Consider the following 18,738-nt stretch of genomic DNA (forward strand, 5'->3'; position numbering starts at 1 on the left):
CCGCAAAAAAAAAAAAAAAACAGAAATGCTGAGAGTGGAACCGGGTGCAAGATGGATTCTACAAGCAGGAAGGGCTCAGTTTAGACACAAGGAAGAACTTCCTGGCAGTAAGGGCTCAAACTGGAATCATGGAAACAGGTAGCAGAACACTTTTTTGCAAGTAGTCCTCCAGGGAGAGTATAAACGCCTCTTTGCCTAGAGAGCAGTGGATGATTTAAGTGGCTTCTCAAGCCCACGGGAGCTAGGTTGGGTTGTCACGGGACCTCGGAAGGAGGGAGGGGTAGGAACTACAGGTGTGTTTTTCACCCTGTCTGAACAAACTCAACAAACTGAACACAGGGGCTGCTGTTCCTATGGTGCTGAAGCTTCTGAAAAGAAGGAGATAGATCAGTCTTCTCATAATAGTATATATTTAAGGAAGGAGCCAGGGGATAATGGGATGGATAAGAAGGCAACAGCATAAACATAGGACAGGGAAGGGGAAGGGCAGAGGCAGCCCTTCGTTCCCTCCAGACGTCCCCTGATACTGGCCCTGCCTTTACCTCCTCCCTCGGGACAGTCAAGGGGCATCCTGGTCTTGCTCACTTCAGGATGACAGGATTAAACTGTTAGCCCTGTAACCATGTCCTTTGAAGGAGAAAGTGGGAGTCACAGTGAAGAGAGACCTACTGGGGCTCTGGAAATGGTAGCTTGGCTGAGGGGAGTGGGGACAAGGGGTTTAAATGGAAACCCACCTGAGGAATCAGGACATGGGGGGCTGCCCCCCACTGTCAGGCCTCTGTGGGCCTTGGGTAGGACAGCCTTTTCCTAACCTGTCATCCCTCCCCTCTCAGGCTTCTGGCTCCCAAGACTGGTCAGTAACTAACAATTTGGGAGAAGGGACTAAGTAATTTTATCCTCAGCACCTCACCTCCAACCCTCCCCTAGGTAAAAGATGAGAAAAATATTCAAGAGGTGTTTGACCTGAGTGACTATGAGAAGTGTGAAGAGCTCCGGAAATCCAAGAGCAGGAGCAAGAAGAATCATAGCAAGTTCACTCTTGCCCACTCCAAACAGCCTGGGAACACGGTATGCTCCGCCTGCCGCCTGGGCCACCGGAACATCGACCAGGTCAGGGGTGTGGGGAGCAGAGGAGAGCACCTGCCCCTTCAGGATCTCTCTCTCAGCTCTCTTGGCTCAGAGGCCCTGAATTATTGCTCTCCTGCCAGCTTTTATTATTTAACCTGAGAATATCATGGCCATTTCCTTCCTTCCAGGCAAGCCAGCCTTTAAACTGTCCAGCCACAAAGATCATATCTCTCTCCCTCTATCTCTCTCTCTCTCTCTGACACACACACACACACACACACACACACACACACACACAAATACACAAACACACCCCTCTTGGGAGACAGCCACTTTGCCCTGTACTGTGATAGGTGGTTGATATTCTGAATCTAATTTCTCTTGTCTGAGGAAACCCAGGGAAGCCATTCCTGTCACATTCTATTTCTTCAAACATTTAAAGATCTTTATTTTAGTACCTGTCCTTTCCCATACCTCCTCTAATTATCTCCAGTGCCATATTAATATCTGGTACCCTTCTAAGCTCCTCATTGGTCGTTTCTAAAACAGCCTCCAAGCAATGGCATTTTGCAGGAATAGAGGCTGATTTCCTTAAGTTACGGATGACTCCAGAAGTAGAATCTCTCTCCTTCCAAGAGCTGGGTCTAAGAGAATGAGATTATAATTTCTTATTTCTTCACTGTCAAGGTGAGGCCAAATGTAAAACCCTGACTGAAACAAGAATCTTCTCCTCACAGGCACCCAGCTTGATCTTCCTGGCAGTGAGTCCGGAAGAGAAGGAATCATGGATCAACGCTCTCAACTCCGCCATCACCCGCGCCAAGAACCGCATCTTGGATGAGGTCAGGAGGTTTATTGTGGGGAAGGGGACGCTGAGGCAGAGGGAGCAGAATGACTCACTGAAGAGGGAAGAGGATGGTGTGGGCCCCATTTACTAGCTCCCCACCAGCTCTGCTTCTTTATTTCCCTTTGGAAACCCTATTCTCCTTCTAACTTCTAAGTCTTTTCTGCCAACTCCTCTTTCCCCGCTTTCTGATGCGTGGGCCAGCCCTGGGCCAGCTTAAGGAGCCCCTTCATGTCCAATACATCCCTTGCCCTTGGATTTGCTCAGAAACGGTTCATGAGGTGGGATTATTTCCCAGTCCAGGCATGTTCAGGCCTCAGGGGAAGCTGGGTTGGGACAGAGTCTCCAAATAGCACCCATGACTCACAGTGCATCTCTTCAGGTCACCGTTGAGGAGGACAGCTATCTCGCACACCCAACTCGAGACAGGGCAAAAATCCAGCACTCCCGCCGCCCCCCAACTCGGGGACACCTAATGGCTGTGGTATGTAAGACTATAAGAAAGTAAAAATTGGGCTTCCCTGGTGGCGCAGTGGTTGAGAGTCCACCTGCCGATGCAGGGGACACGGGTTCGTGCCCTGGTCTGGGAAGATCCCACATGCCGCGGAGTGGCTGGGCCCGTGAACCATGGCCGCTGAGCCTGCGCATCCGGAGCCTGTGCTCCACAACGGGAGAGGCCACAGCAGTGAGAGGCCCACGTACTGCAAAAAAAAAAAAAAAAAACAAGAAAGTAAAAATTGTTGAAGGGCCAACTCCATGTCAGTTCATCTCAGACAGGACTGTATCTCAGACAGCCCACCAGAGGCATTTGTGTACCAAGGTCAAAGGCTAGGGAAGTCCCTCTACCCTGTTCCCTTTCTTGATTCCTCCAAACCAAAAATATTTAGTCAGCACCTACTGTGAATTTGAAAGTCCTGCCCTCAATAAATGTATCATCCTTTGGGGAAAATGAGATATACCCACAAGGGAAGTGAAAAGTAGAAGAGATGAATACAGTACAAGGCAACATAAGCTACTGTCTGGTGGCTAGCTATCCTGACGGATAACAGCATTATGTATCACAGGCACTTAGAGGAGCAAGGATTTTCTTTCATTTGTCTGAGCGCTAAGTGTCTAGGGAATCAGGTATAGTAGAAAGAGCATGGGGGCCTCCCTGGTGGCGCAGTGGTTAAGAATCCACCAGCCAATGCAGAAGACACGGGTCCGAGCCCTGGTCTGGGAAGATCCCACATGCCGCGGAGCAGCTAAGCAAGCCCACGCACCACAACTACTGAGCCTGCGCTCTAGAGCCCGCGAACCACAACTACTGAGCCGCATGCCACAACTACTGAAGCCCGTGCACCTAGAGGCCATGCTTCCAACAAGAGAAGCCACCACAGTAGAACCTGTGCACCACAACGAAGAGTAGCCCCACTCGCCACAACTAGAGAAAGCCCGCACACAGCAACAAAGACCCAACACAGCCAAAAATAAAATACATAAAATAAAATAAATAAATTTTTTAAAAAAAGAAAGAAAGAACATGGGCTTTGGAATCAGACAGAACTGGATTAGAACCTAGCTTTGCAGTGTACTCTGAAGCTGCCCGCCTTCAACTGTAAAGTGGGGCAGTAATCATGCCCACTTGAACGGTTGCTGTGAGGAATGATTGAAATAACATATGTATCAATACATATAAGGTGCTGAATACCCGTATCACTTTTTTTTAAATTACAGTATTCTGGAAATAGAACAAGTTTTATTTTAAGGCAAGAAGTTCTGAGGTCCAAATAGCAGAGGGGGTTGAAGTGTGTGGCTCCGAGGATACAGATGGAAAAGGACAGTTACCCTGCCATGCCGGGCATCCTGTATGTGTTAAACCCAACTGATGCTTAGAGTCCACAATACAGAGGAAAAAGACACTCTTCAGGAAGCTCGTAGTAAAGTGGAAAATATGGGAAACAAGCAGGAGAAATTATTTTTTTTAATAAATTGGTAATTTTAAAATTATTTATTTATTTGCTAACTTACTTCGGCTGTGCCGGGTCTTAGTCGCGGCATGCAGGGTCTTTCTTAGTTGCGGCATGCTGCCTCTTAGTTGCGGCATGCATGCAGGATCTAGTTCCCTGACCAGGGATCGAACCCAGACCCCCTGCATTGGGAGTGCGTAGTCTTACCCACTGGACCACCAGGGAAGTCCCCCAGGAGAAATTACTTTAAATCACAGAAAAATAAAAGAAAGAAATAAGTTTAAGTCACTATCAAAGGAATAAGAAATAGCAAACAAAGTCAGAGGGCTGTGTCAGGAGTGGGGGCTTCTCATTCAGGGAAGGCACGTTGAGGAGGGAAATGACCACAGCTTGCTTCTCTTTCAGGCAGTCAGTCCTGAAATGCTCACTGACGACAATCTACCCCCTTCATTCCCTCCTTCTCCCTCTCCAGGCTTCAACCTCTACCTCGGATGGCATGCTGACCCTGGACCTGATCCAGGAGGAAGACCCTTCCCCTGAGGAGCCAACCTCCTGTGCTGAGAGCTTTCGAGTCGACCTGGACAAGTCTGTGGCCCAGCTGGCAGGCAGCCGGCGGAGAGCAGACTCAGACCGCATCCAGCCCTCCTCGGACCGGGCAAGCGGCCTTCCCCGACTTTGGGAAAAGCCAGACAGAGGGGCCACCTACACCCCCCAGGCACCCAAGAAGTTGAGCCCCGCAGAAAAAGGCCGCTGTGCCTCCCTGGAGGAGATCCTGTCTCAGCGGGACACTGCCGCAGCCCGCACCCTCCAACTGCGGGCCCAGGACCCCCCGACCCCCATCCCACCCCACCCGGGGCAGCTGTCCCGGATCCAGGACCTGGTAGCAAGGAAACTGGAGAAGACTCAGGAGCTGCTGGCAGAGGTTCAGGGACTGGGAGACGGGAAGCGAAAGGCCAAGGACCCCCCTCGGTCTCCTCCCGACTCTGAGTCAGAACAGCTGCTGCTGGAGACAGAGCGGCTGCTGGGAGAGGCGTCATCAAATTGGAGCCAGGCAAAGAGGGTGCTCCAGGAAGTCAGGGAGCTGAGGGACCTGTACAGACAGATGGACCTGCAGACCCCCGACTCCCACCTCAGACAGCCCAGCCAGCACAGCCAGTACCGGAAGAGCCTGATGTAGTGGAAGGTGACAGAGCCTGGAACGTGTGGGGGTGGACACACTCTTATCTCCAAGTGTTGCAGGATACAGCTTTTTTATTTACCTCAGTCAAAAAAGAAAACAAAAACACAATCAAATTCGTTGCTCTTGCTGCTGCCCGACCCTCCTACAGCCCTTGTTTCCCAAACTCCTTTCCCCCCATCTATCTCTCTGAGACCTAAATTGCCTCAGATCTGGGGAGGAGGTGACCCCTACAGCAGTATTAAGAAGCTTTCACCTGAATGAAGAGAGAGAGGGTGACGAAGGCACAGTCTGACCGTGTTACACACACCACCCCTCCGAGGTGTGGTCAGGAATATACTGCTGCTCCCAAAGATGTGTCTGGGCTCCTAAGTTTAGAGGGGGAGGTGTGGGGCGTCTCTTGTGTCCCATTCCAAGTTTTCAATCTGAGGGTGAAATTTCAGCCACTCAGCCCTAGCTCAAGAGATGTGGGAGCCAGTGCCACCTGTCCACGCACACAGAAGTGAAATTTATCCCAGCCCCGAGAAGGGTTTGTGCGATTAAAACACCCCCAGCCCCGCCGCCAGGCACTGGCTTCTCACGCCTAGCAGCCTCTGATTGAGATCAAGCTGCCTGGCTTTCTTGTATGAGGTGTTTCTTCCCTTCATCTCTCACACCCTTCCCAACACTGATTCAGAGATACAGCCCTGGATGGATGGGATGGATTTGGTCATTTGGCTAGGGGCGCCTAGCACAGGGGAACCGGGGACAGTCAACCCCACAGAAGAACCAAACTAAAACGGAAACTGATTTGTGATGCACGCTGGGTAGGATGAAGGGGAAAACCAAATATATGCCCAGGTTCCTCTTTCGGCCAAGCTAGGGTTTCCTGTAGCCTCTCCCTCTCCTTCCTCGAACCTTACTTCCAACACTAATCAAGCCCCAGCTTTAGAAACACATCTTTATGCTCACACCACCACCCTCCTGACCACCTCTGGAGCTGCCAGACTCCCCGACATTCTTGTCTGTGGTAGAGGCTACACAACTCATTTTGATTGCTGCTTCCCTCTGAAGTTTCTAAGATCAGGTTTAATAACAGTGATAGTGTCCAGAGAAGAAGAAGGCGACATATGGATGATTTTTGGAAAGAAGGGGACAGTCCCATGAATCAAGTAATGAAGGGTTAAAAAAAACACTTTCAAGTACAGTTGACCCCTGAAAAGTGCGAGGGTTAGTCCACCTGTAAATTAACAGTCAGCCCTCCATATCCACGGTTCCTCTGCACCTGAGGGCTCAACCAACCGCAGACTGTGTGGTACTGTAGTGTTTATTGAAAAATATCCGCATGTAAGTGGATCTGCGCAGTTCAAACTTATGTTGCTCAAGGGTCAGTTGTAGACCCCTTGCTTCCTGATCCCCTTCCCTAGGTCCCCTCTCACCTCCAAGAGCCAAAACCTAGAGTTCACCTAAGGGTGAGAGGGGAGAAGAGGAGAAAATGGGGACAAACTGTGTGTACGTCCTGGCCACGAAGCTGCCCTCGTGTGACATTCAGGAAGGTGGGGTAGGAGGGAAACAAGGAAAATCCTTTGGGCAAAACACAGACCCTCAATTGCCACTCTTCTGCTCTGACATTACTCCATAACCCCCGTAAGCAAGATGAGGGGATCTGTCCAAGTTGAACACCTGTAGGGAAGAGAGATTCTCATGCTCTTTCGGTCCCCACCACTCACAGTCATGATGATTTTCCCTAGATTGATCCTGTAGTTAACTAAATCACATGTATCCTTGAGTGAGGAGGGTACACCAGAGTGCCACCTACATGTCATTCCCAGAGTCTCCTGAGGCAGGAGGGGAGGGAGCCTGGGTCTCCAGACTTCCTATCCTCCAAACAAGTTTCACTCACCTAAACTCTAATCATGGTCAGCAGAGCTACCCGTTGTCACAAATATTGAAAGTCTAGGTTAAAATGATGTTTACTTTCTATATGTAAGTCTGCAATTTTGTATTAATTTCTTTTACCAGCATTTTCCCTTTTCTCTCTTTCTCTTCCTTGTCGCTCCCACATAATGAAGAAAAAGACAAAAGCAAGAATGACATGTATATCCCAACATGCCAATTATCTGTGGCTCCCAGGGGAGCTAGAGGATGGAGGGAGACACCAGAGAGGAGAAAGGTGAGGGGAAGCAGAAAAGAAAGACCAGGTACCCCGGGAGACTAAGAGTTGGGCACTGGGCTCCTGCAGTCTTAAGGCACCAAAACCAGGCCACAAGGTGGTAAGATGAGGCCAGCTTTGGAACCAGACAGATCTGGGTTCAAATTCTGACTTTTTAGTTATGAGACCCTGGGCAAGGCGCAAGCTTTCCAAGTCTCAGTTTTCTCATCTGCAAAGTGGAAGTGTAAAGACAATGTATGGAAAATGCCTGCCAGCTGGTAAGTAGTTGCTGTGGCAGCTGCTGCTATTATTAGTTTGACTCAGTGGGCTATTAACAGTAGCTCAGGTGGTAGGAGTACAGTTTGAATGAGGCTTAGGGGATGGGGTTACTGTCACTGTGTTCTGGTACACGAGCTGATCCAGTCCACGGACTGTGCCCATAAGCCTTTCTTCAAGGAGAGAGAATACCAGGTACTGGGCTAAAGGCCAGAGATAGAAAGAAGGGGAAAAGCTTGATCTCCTGTCTTCAGGAATTTCAGAGCTTAGCACAAAGCCAGCCTCCCCGCTAGAAAAACAGCTTAAGAGCGTACACTGGTGGCGTGATCTCTGTTAAGGAAGCATGAGCACCGGCACTGTGGCTGGAGGATAATGATGCTGGAACTCTAGTTTTTCCCTCCTCCCAGATCCCTCTTCCCTCACTGCATCACTCCAGTTTCTTTACCTAAAATATTTCCCTTACTTCCTCCCAGTCACGTGTTCTGGGGCAAATGGGTGGATTGAGTAGGGGTGTGGGGCAACCTGCTTACTACACAGTTGCCGATAGACGTTTTTCAGGATGTGTATTTTTCTTCCTCCTTTCCTCTCTTCCAACATCTTTGCTATATTCTTTTCTTACACAAATGAACTGGAAAGGGAGAATCTTTTGGGAGGCCCCAGGCAAGGGAGATGAGGAACTCCAGTACACACAGAGTTGAAATGGGGTGAGGGGTAGAGACAGGTAAAGAACTAAATGCCATTTCTTATTTCAATGACATTTTCCTCAACTTTTCCTGTTCTTCCCCCATTAACTTGTAGAGGTTTGGGGAACAGAGTGTGGTACAGCCCTGACTGGCCTCCATTAGGAAGAATATCTGAGGTATTGACCTGGAAAGCTGATGAATTAATTTGCATGCTATTTCCACAGCATAGCTGTAGGTTGTTTAGGGTGAAAAGAAAAGGAAAAAAAAACAAGTTTTTCTAACTCCCGCTCCAGCCTTCACAAACCATGCCGTGCCGACCCTAGGGAAATAGCTTTGCCTCCTTCCCTGCCCTCTCCCAGACCCTCTGCCAACAGTAAGCTCTACCTCATTACACACAAAAAGCAGCCCCGAAGAATTTCTCCCCTCTCTAAACCTTACAGGCAAGGGGACCCAGCCTCATTCTGCAACCCTCAAAGCTCAGCTACAGCCCCTCCCCTTGACACTCCCTCCCCTTGCTGGGTTCGTTCTTTTTCCTGCTTTCTTCCTACCTCCGAGTCTCCCAACAACAGCAGCCAATCCCCAGGCTGCTCTAGAGCCACACCATATATGGAGAGGTTGAAAAGAAACCCGAGTAAATGTGGGAGCGAACACACCACACACACGCGCGCACACACACACCCTAACACACACGCACACGCTAACAGTTTTTGAGCGCCTCTCTGCACGTGACCCTGTGTCTATTTGTCTGTGTGTTTGACACAAGTCCCACCATTCCCTGCCCCTGGCTCACCCCACCCGAGAATGAGGAACCTGTTTGCTCTTCCCGGCCTTTATTCATGCCCCCTGAGACCATCAATCCAACCAGTTGCCTCTGACCTAGATTCTCTGCACTAATTACAATCCTAACGAGATCTAACAAACACACAACTTAGCACAGCTGAGACCCTCGAGGTCAATTAGTACAGCCCAGCTCAGCTCAGGAAATGCGAGATGGAGCCAGAAACTCTTGTACTTGCCTCACCCCGGCTCCAGCCCCAACCCCAGCCTGGGCTTGAAAGCAGGCTTGAGGAGAATGCAAAAATTAGCAAAACCAGCTTAAAAATAAGATCTTGGAGAGTTAACGAGTATGGAGAGAACTGCGTTAAGGTTGGGGAGAATTGGAGAATACAGATTCCCTGCTCTCCCTAAGTTATCAGGAGGGAGAGGCTGCTGCAGCTACAGAAAGGGGGGACATAGGCAGTTTTCATTTTCGTGAAGACAATACGGAGAAGAGTAACTTAGAGAAGAGCAGGTAACAGAACCCTCGCTCTGCATCACAGCCTCTGACTTATTCCCTCCTCCTCTTTGCTTTCTCCTTTGGACAAGTTGGATTCATCTCCCCCGTCTTTCCTGCTGGTTTGGAATAGCTCTGAAATCACCTCTTTCTTTCAAAAATACTAGACTCAACCTCATTCTTGCTTTTCCTCTTCCATATAGTAAAACCATGACAGCAAACAGCCCCTTCCTCCTAAGAAACACAGAAAAATCTAAAATAAGAGTAATCAGTTTGGGGTTGACAAAGTGTTGTCGGACATTTAGGGATGATGCCTAAACTGTCTTCTAGATGAAGAATGAGAGGAAATGGCCACAAGTGGTTAACAATGGGAATGCAGTTGCTTTTGCAAATTTGTCCTACCTGGCAGCAAATGCAGCGCAACAAAAAGGAGATTGAGGGCTTCCCTGGTGGTGCAGTGGTTGAGAGTCCGCCTGCCGATGCTAGGGGACGCGGGTTCGTGCCCCGGTCTAGGAAGATCCCACATGCCGCGGAGCGGCTGGGCCCGTGAGCCATGGCCGCTGAGCTGGTACGTCCGGAACCTATTGAGCAGGGCAATGTGGCTCGTTCCCCGTTTTACTGGGTTCCTTTCTTTAGATGGCAAAACAAGGCAGTGGAATGGTTGCCTGTCCTATATCCTCTGCGTGCAGACAGTTGTCCTAACCTCACCCCTAACGCCTGTGGCTCTATCAAGGAGGGAGGTGGAAGGAGAGGGCTAGTGGAATCCTCTACACCCGAGTGGGGAAGTGGACTTGGAGCCGCTGCAAGAGCAGAATGTCCTTCTTCGCCCAGCCTTTACCCAGCCTCGTTCAGAGCGCTGCACCCTGACTCCTCCACAGTCCACTGCCGCAGCAACCAGGAACCTGCAGGGCAGGATGATTCACATAGCACCTTGTCTGTATGTTGATGATTCCCGATTTCCTTCCCTGGCCTAACCCCCCCGCTCTGGGATCAAGGCACTTACAGCTAAGTACCCATTTGGCATCTTTACTTGGGTGTCTAACAGGCATCTTTTTTTTTTCTTGTGATGAGAACTCTTAGGATCTATTAACTTCTTTTAACACAATTTTAAAGGTTATACTCCATTCACAGTTATAACAAAATATTGGCTATATTTCCCATGTTGTACAATACATCCTTGAGCCTATCTTACACCCAATAGTTTGTACCTCCCACTCCCCCACTCCTATATCCCCCCCTCCACTGGTAACCACTACTTTGTTCTCTATATCTGTGAGTCTGCTGCTTTTTTTTTGTTATATTCTCTAGTTTGTTATATTTTTTTAGATTCCACATATAAGTGATAGCATACAGTATTTATCTTTCTCTGTCTGACTTATTTCACTTAGCATAATGCCTTCCAAGTCCATCCATGTTGCTGCAAATGGCAAAATTTTATTCTTTTTTATGGCTGAATAGTATTCCATTTTAAAAGGCACCTTAAATTTAAGTGTGGTAGGTCCTTAAATAATGGCCCTCAATGAATCAACCTCCATCCATGCTCTTGCATTGTGAGTTTACTTCTCCTCCCGCTCCAGAGGCATTGCTATTTCTCCAAGTGCTGTCTGAATCTGGGTTTGCCTTGTGACTTGCTTTGACCAGTAGAACGTGCAATTGTGTAAGTTCCAGAGTTTAGGCCCTAAGAGGTCTCACAGTGTCCTCTCTGGCCCGCTTAAAATTTAGCTGCAAGTAAGAAACCTGGCCGAGCATCTTTGGGATATGAAACCATGTGGAGAAAGAGGCATTGAAACCACGCGAAACCATCCCAAACATCCGAGCCTCTGGGCAAACACAAGTTAAATGCAGCACAACATGCAAGACCAAAGACCAACCATCCAGTCAGCCCACAGAATTGTGAGAAATTAATAAATCATTGATGTCTTAAGCCACTAAGTTTGAGGGTGGTTTGTTATTCAGCAGTAGAAACTGAAACACTGAAGTGGGAAACTGCCATACTTAAAACCCAAAACACAGGACATTGGCATGGCATTGGGACCAGGCAGTAAACAGAGGCTAGAAGGGCAGCCAAGAGACTGTTAGTAGAGGCTGGATGATCGGGGAGGAAATTACCATTGGACGCTGGAGAAAGGGTTACCTTGCGTTAAATAGTGGTGGAATAATTTATGAAACTGTCACCTATGGTACTTTGGAAGATAGAAAATGTACCTAATGAGCTTATTGGAGGTAGCTAAGGAGATTTCCAGGCAGAATGTTGAAAGTACCAGTAAGCTTTTCTTAGCTGTAAATGATAAGGTATTGCAAGAGAAAGGAACCAAAGAAGGAACCATTCAGTTTGCAAGCAAAATTTATTGGAAAAATAATAGACAGGAACAGTCTCCAGCCAGAAAAACTTGCACCAGTGGTAATTCAGGAGAATGATCTGATGGAGGAGACCCTCCTGGCCAGTGAAATGACTCAGGTATTTGAAAAGTATAGGGAAATGGCTCATACAAGGACATGAAAATTGGCTGATTGTTACTAAACTGCTTTGGCATCTTATGGGGAGACAGGGAAAAGCAATTACCAACCAGTTGAAATTAAGTGTGAAAGCCTGAGGCTTCTTTGGTAGCTTACAAAGAGGTTCTTCTCTCCTGCTGTTAAGAGAGCAGTAAAGAATGAAGACCCAACTCAGAAACTAGTAGAGATGCAGAACTTCAAAGACAAACTTTCACCTGAGGCAGGAAACTAGAACCTTCAGACAGGGTAGATCTGTTGTGCCAGGGCCAGGGCCCTAGTTGAGAAAACCTGTACTGGAACCCTGACACCTGGAGTGGGGACATCTGGTATCCTCGGATGGTAGATGTCCCTGAAGATTTTGGTTTCCCATACAAAAGTGATCCACCCTTCCCCATTAAGAGCTAGCACCACCTGTCCCCAGTAAAGGCCCCTCCCTAGAAGGTGGCAGAGGTCAGGATCTGACCCCATCTCCTTTTCTGGCTGCCAGGATGATAACTGGTGCTAAGTCACAGCACAATTCAGCTGAGAACATGTTAGACCTCAGAAGGAAGAAAAGGAACTAACACCCAGCATGTAACAGCAGGAGCAGGAGAGGATGCCACGGATTAGATTTTGAGTGTGCTTGATCAAGGGTACCAGAATAGAAAACTGGATAAGAAAGAGTCTATTAATTTAGGGGCACTCTCTTGGGATATAGGGTTTACATTCCAGCAAGGACACCAGAGGTGGTTCCAATGTGTTCTTAGAGTGCTCCTAGAAGCCTGGAAAAAGTGCTGTCCCACACTGAGCAAAGTTGGAATGCCGGAATTGCCACATCAGACAGTGGAGGAAAGGATTAAAAGGCTTAGGGAGTGGACATATTGGAATGGATCTATTATTTGAGCCCTGAAGACCCACCAAAGGATTATATTTCATGGAAGGTCCAGAAGACAAACCATTCACCACAACCATTAGAGGGGCACCAGCATCACTAAGTTCAGTGGTGGCTCGTCTCTGCAGAGCAGGAGAGGCAATCACAGAGCTGGGATCATTGATAGCAATGGAAATAATCAAACCCCCCTCCCCATCTCCATCAGTTGAGGCCAAGTGGCAACAGTAGGAGCCAGGGGGCACAATTATCTTAATGAACAGCAAGATTGAAGGGCCAACCAAGGGGGCTTAACCCACAGAGATTTGAGTTGGTTAATAGAACACGATATCCCTAGGGACAAAATAGATGGGCATTGTTTAATATATAAAAAGAATGCAAGACTAGGTGAACAGGGAGCTGAACACTGTTGCCCCAATAAAAAAAAAATCATGATCCCTTGACGTGGAGAAATTGGAACCCTTGTGCACTGTTGGTGGGAGTGTAAAATGGTGCACCCACTATAGAAAACAATATGGTAGTTCCTCAAAAAAATAAAAATAGAATTACCATATGATCCAGCAATCCCACTCCTGGTATATATCCAAAAGAATGAAAGCAGGATCTTAAAGAGATATTTGCACATCCATGTTCATAGCAGCATTATTACCAGTGGGCGAGAGGTGGAAGTAACTCAAGTGTTCACCAAAGGATGAATGGATAAACAAAATGTGGTATATACATACAATGGAATATTATGCAACCTTAAAAAAGGAAGGAAATCCTGTCATATACTACACCATGGATGAACCTTGAGGACTGCTAAGAAAGCCAGTCACAAAAAGACAAATATTGTATGCTCCCACTTATATGAAGTGTCTAAAATAGTCAAAATCATATAAACAGGAAGTAGAATGGTGGTTTCCAGGGGCTGCAGGGAGGGGAAATGGGTTGTTTTTTAATGGATGCAGTTTCAATATTGCAAAATGAAAAATTTCTGGAGCTGGGTTGCACAACATTGTGAATATGCTTAACACTACTCAACTGTATAGTTAAAAATGGTTAAGATGATAAATTTTATGTTTTTTACCACAGCTAAATATATTTTTTAAAAAACACTTTATAAAAAAAGTCATAATCCCTTGTCCAGTTCAAAGACCTGAAACTGCTTTCAGACTTGAAATCTATTGAATGAAAAAGTGTCCAAGTCCTCAGGAGAAAGGAGCCTGCAGTGTCACAGCAAGTATACACTGTAATAATTCTACCAGTCCTTCTTGCAAAGGGACTCAGCCATTTTACTTGGGTGACTGTAAACTAGGAGGTTGGGGGGGAATATCCAGCAGGACACAGGCTCTGAAATGATACTGATATTCAGAGACCTAAAATGTCATTGTAGACCCCCATTAGAGTGATGGGACATGGGCCAGGTCAAAATGGAGTCCTGGCTGAAGTCAGCTTAAAGGGGGTCCACTGGGTCCATGGCCCCACCTAGTGGTCGTTGCCCCAGTCCCTGAACGTGTAGCTGGGATTGCTATATTTGGCAGTTGGCGAAGCCGCCACATTGGGTTATTGGTTTATGTGATAAGAGCTTTCACAGTGGAGAAGGACAAATGGAAGCCTCCAAAACTGTGCACCTCTCCCCACTCCTCTGCTCCCCAGACAAGATGGTAAACAAAAAACAATACCCCATTTTGGAGGGAAGATAGAAATCAGTGCCACTCTTTAGGATCTTAAGGATGCAGGGATGGTGGTCGCTACCATACCTCTGTCTAATTCACCAGTGTGGGCCCTGCAGAAAACAGATAGATCCTGGAGAATGACTGTAGTCTGTTGCCAGTTGAACTCAACCCTGACTGCAGCCACCATGCTGGACGTGGTCTCATTGCTAGAGCATATAAATATGACTTCAAGTACATGATATGTGGCCACTGATTTAGCAAATGCATTCCTCTTTATCCCAATCAGGAAAGAGGATCAGAAACAGCATTCATGTGGGCTGAACAACATTCATTTAGCTTTTTCCCCAGGCTGTGGTAACTCTCCAAATCTATGTCGTGATATATTCAGAAAAGATCTAGACCATCTCGACATCCCGCAGAATATCACATCGATCCATTGCATCAATGACATTATGCTGTTTCAGGAGACTAAGCAAAAGGTGGCTAGCACCTTAAAGCCTTGGTAAGACACAAGCACTCAAGAGGGTGAGATATAAACTCTAGGAACATTCAGGGAACTGCCCCTTCAGTAAAGTCATTTGGGGTCCAGTGGTAGGGGTATGCTAGGACACCCATCTAAATAAAAGGCAAATTGCTGCATCTTGCATCCACAAAGAAGGAAACACAATCCCTGGTGGACCTCTTTGTTCTGGAGACAATATGTTCCACCCCCTAGGAATACTGCTGTAGCCCATATACTGGGAGACACACAAAGTTGCAGCTTTTTTTTTTAAGAAGAGCTTACACTTTTATTTATCCTAAACCTGATTCCAGTCTGACTCCAGAAAGTAACTATTCACTCATTGATCCAACTAATATTTTTTGAGGACCTCCTATGTGCCAGGCACTGTTCTAGAAGCTTGGAATATAAGTTACACAAAAGAGACAGCTCCGAGCCTTCCTGGAGTTTGTAGTCTAGTAAGAAGAAGTATTTCCATGGCCACCTCCTTGGCCCCAACCACCATCTCTCACCTGAACCACCACAGGAATCCCTGCTTGTCTCCCTGCTTCCACTCTCACTCCCTTTCCATCCAGGTTCCACACAACAGCCAGAGTGACATTTTAAAAATACGTTAGGGACTTCCCTGGTGGTCCAGTAGGTAAGACTCCACGCTTCTAAAGCAGGGGGCCCGGGTTCAATCCCTGGTCAGGGAATTAGATCCCGCATGCCGCAACTGAAAAAAAAAAAAAAAAAAAAATCCTACATGCCACAGCCAACGATTCCACATGCCGCAACTAAGACCCATCGCGGCCAGATAAATAAATAAATATTAAAAAATACATATACATAATACATACATATATAAGTTATATCATGCATGTCACTCCCCAAGGCTGCAGCTTTGAGTGGGGCCTCAGGGATATTGAGCCTCATCAGCAAAAGGAGGTAGAACTGCTACTACGTGGGACAGGAATATGTGTGGAACTCAGGTATCCACTTGGGCACCTCTTGGCACTCTGTGACCTAACTGTGACATGAATGACAAGCACAGCCCAGCCTGTGAAGGGTGAGGGTATCAGGGCTCAGACCTCCTCAAGAATAAGGGTGTGGGTTACACCACCCGGTAAGCCATCAAGACCAGCAGAGGTGACAGTGGACTGATCTCCAGAAGAGAGGGGGAGTGGAAGTTAGAGTAGATAACGGAGCAGGGAGAGAATAAGTTACCAGCTGTAGCCCCAAGACCAACCACAGCAACAGCCAGTGGTTGTCCCACACACCTCCCTTTTCCAAGTCCCTTAGGACCCTGGAGAGCTCCCCCTGCTTCTCCTCTTCCCCACTCAGCAGCTGGAATCCTTAGAGCACTTCACGCCTACTTAAAACCATCCAAGGGACTTCCCTGGTGATCCAGTGGTTAAGACTCTGAGCTGCCAACGCAGGGGGTGTGGGTTCGATCCCTAGTCAGGGAACTAGATCCTGCATGCGGCAACTAAGATCCCGCATGCGGCAATGAAGATCCCACGTGTTGCAACTAAGACCCGGCACAGCCAAATAAATAAAAAAATTTTACACACACACACACACGCGCGCGCGCGCACACACACACACACACACACACACACACACACACACATAAAGCCATCCAAGCTTCTCATCACTCTCAAAATAAAAATCCAAACTTCCTCCCCTTCATCATCTGTCCCATGCACATCTCCCACTATATGTTGCCCAGAAGCAGCCACACAGACTTCATTTCTGTTCCTCAAACACACCAACCTCAAGACCTTCCTACCTCAAGACCTTTGCCCTTCCTAGTCCTTCTGCCTAAAAAAACACTAGTTCTCTTCCTTAAAATCTTTTTTCAAATGTCAGCTCCTCTGAGAGCTCTTTACTGGCCACTCTGTCTCAAGGAGCACCCCTTCCAATGGAACTGCTCCCTATCATGTCCCTCTATTTGCTTCTTTCACAACAATTAGCACAGTCTCATTATTTGCCTCATTTACTGTGTTATTATCTCTCTCCCTGAGTAGAATATAAGCCCCATAGGGGCAGGGCCTTGACTTGTTCACTGTTATCTCCCTAGCACTCTGCACACAATATAAATGCAAAAATTGTTTGCATAATGAATGACTGAATAAAATGATGCCTAACCCATGCACACATCTGCCAAATTCATCGCAACCATTTAGTTCCATTGTAATAATATTAATATATTTTGATGACCCATTACAGTTTTTGTTTGTTTTGTTTTGTTTTGCTTTGCGGTATGCGGGTCTCTCACTGTTGTGGCCTCTCCTGTTGCGGAGCACAGGGTCCGGACGCGCAGGCTCAGCGGCCATGGCTCATGGGCCCAGCCGCTCCGCTGCATGTGGGATCTTCCCGGACCGGGGCACGAACCCGTGTCCCCTGCATCGGCAGGCGGACTCTCAACCACTGCGCCAGCAGGGAAGCCCCCCATTACAGTTTTTAAATAGCATATTCTTGTTTGCTATTAATAGCTTTTACATACATTACTTATTTTGATCTTAAGAATTAACCCTGTGAGGAAAGCAGGGCAGAGATGACACCAAATTAAGGATAAAAAAAATTTTGAAGCTGAGAGAAGTAACCAAGCTAGAAAGTGCCCAAATCTAAATCTAAAATCAGGTATTGGGAAAACGCAGTGATGTCCAGCACCAACTACCAGGTTTAGGCCAAACTTCACAGGTTATGGGCCCAGTCCTCCACAAGGCTGCCCTCACTTCAGATACCAGTCACAAGAGCAGGAGTCCCACTACTCCATCAAGTTTGAGAGTTTGCTAGAACTACTCACAGAACTCAGGAAAGCATTGTACTTACTATTAAAGTATTAGTACAAAAGGATACAAATCAGGATGAGCTGAAAGAAGAGACAGGTGGGGTGAAATGTGTGTGAGACCCAAACATGAGGCTTCGGGTCGTCTCTCATGGAGTCCTGGATAGATCACCTCCTGCCGGTTACACCGTGTGCCAGCATTCAAAAGTGTTGCCAAGCAGGGCTTCCCTGGTGGTGCAGTGGTTGAGAGTCTGCCTGCCAATGCAGGGGACACGGGTTCGTGCCCCGGTCCGGGAAGATCCCACGTGCCGCGGAGCAGCTGGGCCCGTGAGCCATGGCCGCTGAGCCTGTGCGTCCGGAGCCTGTGCTCCGCAACGGGAGAGGCCACAACAGTGAGAGGCCCGCGTACCGCAAAAGAAATAAAAGTTAAAAGAGTGTTGCCAAGCAGAGATGCTTACCCAAGTCTCTGGTGTCCAGAGTTCTTATTGAGGCTCAGCCACACACTGCCCACACCTCTGACCTGTAGTCTCCTGTTCCTCTGGAGGTCAGAACTGATACAGCATCTTTCAAAGCCACCATCATAAATCACATTGTTAGACTGGTCAGTGGCCAAACCCCCCAGGCAGACAAAGACACTCCTATCAGGTAGGACATTTTAGGGGCCTAGATATTACCTCCCAGTAGCTGAGGGCAAAGGCCAGGCCTCTCTTTGGGTAAAGTTAATTCTTCATTATACAAGGGAGATTTACTCTTCCTTTTTTTTTTTTTTTTAAATTCTAAGTCTAGTGCTCTAAACACACTGCTCTGTTTAATCTTGAATCTCTAAGTCTGACCTATCTTTCCTCTTTTAGAGTCTGCTTCAGGTCACATGTTGCCCTGGAGAACTGAGAAGGATGAGCAGACCTACAACCAATTATGGCCCCAAGAAAGCAAGAGGACAGAAGTAAGCAAAGTCTTTATTATCAAACAAGAAATATGCTGTTTATAAAGAAAATTATTACAAATTCTCTTTTTTTTTTTACATGATGTTGCTGAAATAAGAT

General features: G+C 47.4%; 1 protein-coding gene across 1 annotated transcript in view; it reads left to right on the top strand.

The window, feature by feature from the left end:
* PLEKHO1 (pleckstrin homology domain containing O1) overlaps positions 1-5,144 on the top strand; it is a 12,628-nt gene extending 7,484 nt beyond the window's left edge. Inside the window, 4 exon segments of the mRNA XM_007463489.1 lie at positions 928-1,068; positions 1,806-1,910; positions 2,295-2,396; positions 4,334-5,144. Coding sequence (XP_007463551.1) covers positions 928-1,068; positions 1,806-1,910; positions 2,295-2,396; positions 4,334-5,038 — 1,053 coding nt within the window. The 3' untranslated portion in view covers positions 5,039-5,144.
* Positions 5,145-18,738: the final 13,594 nt, after the last annotated feature.

The sequence above is a fragment of the Lipotes vexillifer genome, unplaced genomic scaffold (genome assembly GCF_000442215.2).
Source record: "Lipotes vexillifer unplaced genomic scaffold, Lipotes_vexillifer_v1.1 scaffold1034, whole genome shotgun sequence".
NCBI lineage: Eukaryota > Metazoa > Chordata > Mammalia > Artiodactyla > Lipotidae > Lipotes > Lipotes vexillifer.